At 37.9% G+C, this 9581-nt stretch overlaps 1 protein-coding gene across 4 annotated transcripts in view; it reads left to right on the top strand.

Moving 5' to 3' along the window:
- The first annotated feature begins 3034 nt into the window (after positions 1-3034).
- Positions 3035-9581, top strand: part of LOC105689924 (anoctamin-8) — an 18543-nt gene continuing 11996 nt past the window's right edge. For 2 of the 4 annotated variants that reach the window (XM_048652472.1, XM_048652471.1), the window contains exons 1-3: positions 3035-3316; positions 5893-5978; positions 9095-9255. In XM_048652472.1, coding sequence (XP_048508429.1) covers positions 3142-3316; positions 5893-5978; positions 9095-9255 — 422 coding nt within the window. In that variant the 5' untranslated portion in view covers positions 3035-3141. The remainder of the gene's footprint in view (positions 3317-5892; positions 5979-9094; positions 9256-9581) is intronic. The other 2 variants (XM_048652473.1, XM_048652475.1) reach the window with 2 other exon arrangements.

The raw sequence follows: 9581 nt of genomic DNA, 5'->3' as shown, positions 1-9581 counted from the left end.
CTACAACTACATCGTCACCATTCGACCGCAGTATGATGGGGTTCCTCGAGGTTCTCGGACAAAAAATACCGTTTAAAAAAACTCTCGTGGTTACTAGTCTCGAAAATTGATTTGTTCTTATTTCTCTTGAATTCGCAGAATGAATTTTTTGCTGGATTTGACAGGGCGACCTAATATCGTAGTGATTAGGTGAATCATCGCATCATGAAAAAATAAATTATTAAGTGTATAACGTACGCGTCAATATCATTTACACGCGTGTTATACATTATTTATATATTACATTGTATTTAAATAGTGGCATATATTTAAAGCAGAGATAATAAAACGAAAATTGAAAAAAAAAATAATAATATCCGAAATTCCGTTTAACAACTCATCTCTAATTATTTAATCACAAAAACAATACATATAATTACTAACTAAATAACGTGACATTATCGATTAAATAATTATCTTATTTAATGATTGTTTATCTATGTGTATCATTTTCAATATCTAAGTATGTTTTATTAGAAAAAAAACGAAACGAAAGGAGAAAAAAAATACCAAGTGTGAAGAGCAAATATGAAAAATAAAAGCAAAAAAAAATTATTAAATAAATTAAATATTTTATACTCTAATTTTGTAAAGGTGGTGTTCGATATATCCTCGCATTCATCTTTTTAGCAAGAATTTTTTCATTTTTATCCTACCCTACTTTTAGAGGTTGCAGCGTGAAATTGAAGAATCGCTGTTGCGGCTATACAAAAATTAGGAAAAAACAAAAACACCTTCGCGTTTATCTTTGAGGATCGATATCTCGTATAATATTTGCATACAGATACGTCGATATAGAGGTTATACAAACACCGCCTCTGTTTATTTTCATATAACTGATCTTGCGTTAGTAGTACCTGGCAATATTTCCCTTTTGTGTTAATCTTTTCCCAAACTTCCGTCCGACGTTCGAATGAAAATTCGAAAAATCTCTCAACGTCGTAAATCTGTTCGCACTCCGACCCGCGTATCACGAGGCTTATGTAACAATAAGATTGCGAAAAGAATTTTCGAGTGGTAGAAATAAATTTTACTGGCACACGATATACAGCGATCAATAAATCGATTAATTGGCATTTTTACCAACAATTTATTAGTCGAGCTTACGTGCCGAATGACTAGAACCTGTCACGCATTTTTATTTGTACCTATAGTACGAAAGCATGTTTTGCAATTTCAATTTCAATTTCAATTTCACGTAATTCATTCATTCGCTATACGTTTGCCCACTTCTTCGATAAGTATATTATATCGGACCAGGGAGCACGTGTCGCGCACTTCGTACCCATGACGGGAATATCCATCAATCGAGCGAAGTGCCCCTGTAAAACTTGTAAAACATAGTCGTCATTCCTATATGTATACGTAACTGGAATACGCTTGTACACACGACTCGATATCCGCCGACCCCTTTGAATTTTTCAATCCCGCCCAGTCCGCGTGTGCAAATAAAATAGATCGTTTGAAATTTTCCCGTCTGGGATTTACGGGAATGAGGAGCCCGCGTATAAGAAAACCAAAAGAAGAATCGACGTCGCGCAGTGATCAGAATTAAGAAAAATGACTTCAATCCCAGAGTCTTTTTTATTTTTTTTTTTTTCCTTTTACACGTGTAGTTGGAGGCGATAAACTCGCGGCTGTAGGATTTACGTATAATGGGGAGTAAAAAAAGTCTCGCAATAAAAACGGTAATTCTAAGCCGGATAGTTCAAATCCTCCAGGCGCTCGATAATGGGCGTGCGACGTAAAGAAAGAGAAGAGAAAAATGAGGAGAGAAAAAAAAAAAAAAAACAAGGAGAATTTCTTTGCACGCGCGCCTCTTTTCAAATTCACTTTGTCTCTGCTGGGTCGTTTTTTTCATTCCGGAAGAAATGTGTACGCGTCCCGGTTTCGGGTACGATGAACAACCCGTTTCCGTTATAGAGCTTTGGAGTTGACTTATGAAAAATTAAAAAAAAAGTCAACCACACGGACGAGTCAAAAATTTCAGACGATATTTCTATAGCGTGAATAAGAAAACGCCGATAACAAAAAATGATCCAAAATATTGGTGGCTGGGCTGTAATATTTGCGCGAAATCTCCTGAGCATATTTACGCAAACTTCCTACGACGTGTAGACGTTCACTCGCGTCTGCAGTCAGCCCGAGGCTCGTGAATCTGTCGTTGACTCGAGGCGTGTTGAATTCCAGCTGATAATTAGGCCGACAATAAACTCTGCGTAGAATATACATCGTTCGATTCATTTAATTTTCTCTCGTATATTCGACAGAGTTGCGCAAGCTCTCGTCATTCAAAACGTCAGGTCTAAAACAGGCACGTAGGAATACGTACTTATACAGCAGTCTATAGAGCTTCGGAGAAATAAACGATTTCTGTTCATGCTAATGACGTACTCGTCTGATTCATTTTCGCTTTCTTTTTTTTTCTCCCGGTAGCAATATCAATTTTTCGGGGATTTTGTCGAATCTGCGAATTTTTTATTCCACATTGTAACAAAATTATAATTCGATGCGAAATGTCGTCCGTCGATATAAAAATGAAGATGAGATAAAAATTGAATAAAAACATTCAAACCGACCACGTTACCGTGGTCCAATTTTTAATGAACATCTGGATAGCAAATAATTAGGAATTCATTCAAAAAATATCTTCGAAAGAAATAAAACGGATGAGGACGTGCTAAAGAGAGCGTATGAAAAATCGTCACAAGCAGCGTGTACACCTTTAAACGAGCGAATTTCTAATTAAAAATTAAAATATAATTTGAATGAGACGAAAGCCGTCTGGCGGGTTATCATCTGTGTTGAAAAAAGTCGATTGGTGCACCCCATAGGTAGTTATAATACGTTCATTTCAAACCAGAGAGGAACAAGAGAGTTGGTTATATCGAAGTGCGTTCATTGATCGCCGGTTGGTTTAGTTCACCCCCCGTTAGATGGCGTTTGAGTAAAATTTTTTGACGATGCTCAGATGATGATACGCGCAACCCTTGCACTGGTGGTGCGGCTCCGCTTGTATTTCCCGAAGCGTTATGGTTTCAGTATAAACTTTAAGGTCCTAAAAGAAGGACCTTAGGTTGTCCTGTTTACCGGGACAGCAGCATGTCAGGCGGCGAGGGGTCAACCCCAATAAAAATAAATCGCGGTACAGATATTAAAAATGAGTGCGATAATGTTTGCGGTGACGCAGCGATTAATCCAACATCTTCGTCGAGCGAATCAGGAGGTTTAAGAAGAAGAAAAGTGATCCACGCCGCCAAAGAGACTCTTGACAAAGGTGAGCGCTCGGTTAACGAAATAACAACAATAGTAATAAACAATAATTGCGATATTTTGCGCATATTCGAACGAGGATCGAGGTTTTCTTCAACTTGCTTGGTTCTCACCTTTTACGTTCGTCCGATTCTCGCACATTTCGTTCTTCGGACATTCGTGTATACCTACACGTACTATAACTTCGGGGCGGTTACGTCGCGGTATACTTATAAATCGTTTTATTTCTCCTAAGGATTTCACCACTATCTAGATGACGATTTCAGATCAATTTTACGTGTGATCAATCGTTAATAACGCGTCTCTTCCTCTTGCAATATTTTACAAATATATAACAAAAATGAAATGATCGACAGTGTTATTCTGTTGTCGTTAACAATTCTGTTCAAAGAATGACGCTTCCTTTTTTTCGTCCCTTTTTTGTTGTTCCTGTATAATCCTAAAGGCTAAAAAATGTAAAAAAAAAAAAATAGAAACAACTTAACAACAGTGAATTTTCGTTTGCAAAATCTCCGTACATTCAATTATAAACAAAAATATAGAGTCAATATTTTTAATCTTCTACTAAACTGTCGAATCGATATCGTAACGACGATATTTAGGCACTTTTTCACACTAAAGTATTTGGCAGGATTATTTTACAGTGCCGATTTTTTAATTTCCTATTTTTCGACAGTGAACTAGAAAATTAAGGGTTGAAATTCGTGTTTCGTGAAGGTACGCGTGTTATTCTCCTATTCCTCTTTCTTTTTCGTACATTATTTAGTTTTTTAGCTTATTTTCTGTTATAGCTAGACGAATTCGGCGCCGCCTAGGCTGCTTTCGTGCGTTACGAAAATACGCGCCTTATCATGTCAAACTATGTACGCAGTATAGGTAGAACTTCACCTCGAAGCATGCGAGCTTTACCACATGAATAGGTGATGGATGAAAAGCTCCTTCCTTTCCTTCATCGCTTGCCCCGAACACAGCCGACAGCGTGTGCTGCCCTTTGACTTTAAAGAGAGCGTCTAATAAGCCCGGTTCATTAATAACGAGCAAAAAAGAGGAACGGAAAAAAAAAAAAATATGAATAGTTAACGGTTCCTCAGTGCTTAAAGTTTGCCCGATTACCGCCGTCTCTCTTTTTTTCAAACATTAACTTTTCAAGATTGAAATAGTTCTACTTTATTTTATTTTATTTATTTTTTTTTTGTTTCTTACGCGTCCCTTGATTGTTTCTCTAATTCAATTTCTCAACTTTGAAGAGTTTTTGAGAACTTTGTTTTTTATTCTAATTCATTTCTTCGCATCAATCACCGTTACATCTATTCGGGTAAGGTTGGTTTGTAATTATTTTTTTAATTCCTCTAGAATCGAACCCACTTCTAACTTCCCGTATTATGGTACAATACGCGTATACAGTGCTATACACGTTGCACATAATTCCAAAAATATAACAGGTTGTAATATCGAGGTAAAAGTTACGCAATACTCGAAAGTCTGCTGCAGAATCTATTTCATATATCCGCGGATGTATATTTTATGTGGCCGTTTCAGGTTGCCTGCATCGGAGTTCACTTGAAATTCAGTCGTAACTTATTTAAGTTCAATTTTATCGTTGTCACTGTATGTAAACGTTCGAGATTTTAATTTTTTCGCATCGTATCGCCAAGCTCCAGATTGAAAATCATAATTCAAAAACAATACAGTTCGAATATCTGATGCGAAATCCTCAAATTACCTGCGAAGCTCGAGAAATTTTTCGCGTTACACAATTTGCATCCGTTTAAAGTATGGGCGTACGGCATAGTATCGCGATGATCTTTTGGTTTTCAGAAAAGAACAGAAAAAAAAAAACAAAAAAAAATTGAACAAAAAACATGAGCACAGAATCGAGATTCGAGAAACAATGCACAAAAAGGGTGAGAAAGCAGAAAGGAAACAAGGAAATAAAGAAAGCAAGAATCTAATCACGTTTTGTAGGAAGTAACTGCAGTGCAAGGAGGTCAAGAATTATTGGCAGTACATTCCACGCTCCAATCTGTATAGCGCCGCGCGGGTTAAAGTTCGCGAGGTATAAAACACTCGGTATTGATGTCGGCAATCGTGATCTTAAAGCGATGCTGCGTAAAACGTAAACGAAAGTTCGAATTCCCAAAAATTAAATTGCCGAATTTTAAAAAAGAAATCAACTTCAATAACCGGACACGGTTGGATTTCGTGATTTGTACTAATCAGCAAAGTTTTCCGAATTAATTATCTCGAACGAACGACGTTCCCGATCGGTCGATGTCGATTGAGTCGGTTTTTCAGACAAAAAAAAAACAAAAAACACATTCATACACTCCTTTATTTTCCTTCGTTTCAAACGTCCCAGAAACGAAATGCTTACGCAATACCAAATTGTTGTGTAATGTAATCGGAGAAGAGAAAAAAGGGGGGGGAAAAAAAAAAAACAAATAAAATTTATTACGCAACCGTGTCACGAATTTTCTAATAATTCCGGCGACAGCCGGTAGCGGAATTACAAGAAGCATTATATCGCGGCAAGGGAATAACTACCACCCGTCTAATCAATGTTCTCTGAATTGATTTCAGCCTCGCGTCTCTTGAGACGCAAAATACCATGCACGGGTCATCTGATGACCCCCCGCCGCCTATGGATACAAAAAGTGCCAACGCAGGTTCGTTCGTAGGACTTACAATGTGATTTATAAATTTCGATCGATGATCTCAGCATTTTTTTTTTTTTTTTTCGTATAATCCATAATATTCGTTGTACGCACGTGTGGGTGAAAAAAAAATTATCAGCAATTAGCAACGTGTATGAAAAGCTGTTGGGCCAAAATTTCTACTCTATAAGTAGAATTTCGCGTGCAAGTTTATCAATTTCTACGAAGTGTCATTTAAATTTCGATATCTGTGCGATAATCTGGATACGATTGACACACAGATTTTAGACCGAACGGATAGCGTTTCAATATCGATGTCTTTGCGATAATGTAGATACGCTTGACTTACGGAGTCTAGACCGAACAGATAATGATAATGGCTACGTAATGTCCATATCTATTTGTCGAATTTTTCAAAAGCGGCGTACAATTTCGGATACTTTGAGAAAATTATTTAGTCGCCGGAATCAGGAATTCAGGCGTTAGTGTTTGTAACTTACGTCTTATCTATCTCCGTAATACCTTGTACCTATTTACCTTGCATTATCAACATTTATACCGAGCAAATATTGACGGAAGGAAAGCTAAAACTACAGAAAAAAAAGAGATAAACTAAGAAACTAAAAAACGGTTGCGCCGTAAAATTTTTATAAGTTTAGAATCCACCGTGAGCTTTCACATCCGTATACTCACTTGTTAATGTCCTTTTTTTACTTCTTCGAAATTTAGTTTAAAAGTTTTTTCTTCCGATTTATCTCTTATGATTCATTGCGTTACAGATATAATTTATACACCGCAGCTGGGTACACGGGTTTATTTGAGTACGAGCGTGCATTAGGTAATATCTTGTACAGCGCGCGCTTTTTGTGGGGAAAGCGTGAAACCAGGGAATTCCGCGAATAATAGTAAAAATCGATTACCGATCTCCGATATTCCCGCGTTTATCCCGCAAACTTTCCCGCGGTTAAACGTGTGTATAGGTATACCGTAGAGATACGCTCACGGGACAGCTTTGTGTCATGACGAATCTCGAGTTCGTTAAGCGGAAACGTTGTATCGATTCGGAGTGTGTCACTCCGTACGAGCCGTGCCTCCGGCCTCGCAACAATTGTCAACGATGAAAAAAAATATACCCCGCTAGAATTTGCATTCGAATATCGAATAATAACGTTCCGATAGACGGATAATTTCGCGCAGGTGTACGGAGAATTAAAAAGAAAAAAAGTAAATAAAATTTCATTCATTTTTTTTTCCCTCCATGCCCTCGCGCGGACGAGTTTTGCGAGAAGCGCGATTTACGAACGGTTGCGAAATCGGATCGAGTCAATATTTTTTGTAACTCGAAGAATAATTTTCTTATTTTCGTTTTTCATTGTTCGTTTTTCTCCGTTATCGGGGAACGTAAGCCCCGAAATTTCAAATCGCTACAGAACCGGGTGTGAAAGTAATTTGAATATTTCTGACGAAGAACGCGCGAAAATCATCATCCAGTCGAACGAATTAACATTGCTAATTTATTACAAGAGGTGCAAAATTCGCTCGAGATTTACAGCGTAATTACGGATATTTTCAACAAAAATTTCAACATGGTTAAACGATTGAACACATCGGAGATGTTATGAGCGTTTTTTTTTGTTTTTTTTTTTTGCCCGCTCCACAACTTTCGGTGGGATACCGGCGAGGATCATGTTCCTCGAACGATGTAATTTGAGAGCAGCTTTTTGACCCGTTTAAAGGTCACGAACCTTGGAAAATGTTGGCAGACCTTATGCACCGTTTCTGAATTTCGAGAAAATCGGAATGGCCAGAAAATGAATTGAAAAAAAAAAGTATGAAAACATAAAAACCTATACAGCTACATTTTACCGCGATGAATTTTCGTGAAATTATAATAGGTTACGTGGTCCGATGGTTTTTGCGAGGTCGCTGAATCCAAACCCATATAACTACGATATTAGAATTGCAAAATTCATGCTAATTTTTTTTATTTTTCTCGTCCAATTCTCCTACACCGTAATACGAGATCCGATATTCCGAATTTCTGTATTTGGAAATCAGAGTGGAATTTGATTTATTTGATTCAACCGAAAAGCCCCGCAGAACGTTGCAAATTTCACGAACCATTCGTTCGGATTGGAATGAAGAGATTAAATGCTTTTCGCACTTATAAACTTGAGAGGAATTGAAAAATTTCGCGAAAAAAATATTTCAACGAATGGAAAAAATTTGAAAAAACCTGACCGAATAATTGACACGGATAACGTTCTACCGCAGATGGTGCCCAACTACGTAATATTCGTAATTCGGAAACTGAAGGTACCTAAAGGGTCGCAAGTCATCGGGCATAATTTCGGTTGCCAATTGCTCTCTTTGTATAATAAGATCGGTCGATCCGGAGAATCCAGAGTAACCAAGGTAGTACATTGCCGACATATACAAACACCCGCGTTTGTTCAACGTATGTATATATAGGTACGTTAGGTATGTAGATATATACCTAAGTGTGCGATACATATATATATATATATATACGTATATGCTATATATCTATGTTCCACGAAATTGGGAGTCTGCCAAGACAACGTTATCTCGGGCGTGCCAGGATTCAAAACCTGGTATTGAACTCGGAGAGTTTCTGTTACGTGTAATTGATGCAGAGAACTTGCTGCATTCGTTTATTTCGATTCATTATATTCTTCGACTTATTTTTTCATCATTAACCACCGACCCTATATACACCCGCATATACCACAATTACGCCATCATTGATCGAAGCTCGATTCAACCCACATTCGACACCTCAACACTCATTTATTCCAGATAAGTTTTTTTATTCTTTTTTTTTTGGTTTAATCATCCAAAAAACCCGTCAACGATTCATTCATTCGTGAAGAGCGGGGCGTCTCTGTCGCTCTAGAAATGCTCGAAAAAAAGGACTATCGCCGTTGCCCATCTGTGATCAAATCGACGTGGAATGCCTTCACCTGATTTACCATTAATTGGCTCGGACTACAATTTCCGCATCAAGTATAACGATCGACGAACAAAGGAAGTTGCGAGCGCGGAGCAATGATCTTCAGGAATGATCTTCTCTCGTTGTTTCACTTTTTTTCTTCCCTTTTCGGTAGGAATGCGACGTGGTGGTGATGTTCCCAAACGGCGCCCGGGACGAGACGTTAATGTGGCTTTTAGGGAGACTAAGAGCTGGAACTCCGGGACTCGTTGTCCACGTACGACATCACACCTCATCTGACAGCTACGGTTTTTATCTAACCGCTCCGTTCCCGGTGTAAATATATATATATAAAACTTTTCTACCTCGTTCACGCTCTCCTTTGCCACTGGACACTTTTTTCATTTTTTTTCCTAATCGGTAATTTGCACGCTCTCAACTTTTACCGAGTACTTTTAACTGTATGCAGGTGTTTAATTTCCGTCCAATCAGTGTCAACACCTGTATACCGTACACCGTTATAAGATCCGCAAACAGAATCAAAAAACACGGACGCTGGGTGATTTTTAATTAAACTTTGCCGATAACTGCTTAGTTGTTTTCGTCTAGCGGAGTTCGCTCTTCTGGCGGACGAATTCAAGATGTTTCGAAGAAATTCAAAC

Source organism: Athalia rosae, chromosome 3 (assembly GCF_917208135.1).
Source record: "Athalia rosae chromosome 3, iyAthRosa1.1, whole genome shotgun sequence".
NCBI lineage: Eukaryota > Metazoa > Arthropoda > Insecta > Hymenoptera > Athaliidae > Athalia > Athalia rosae.
Note: the sequence above shows the minus strand (reverse complement) of the source record. Positions and strands in the feature narration are given on the sequence as shown.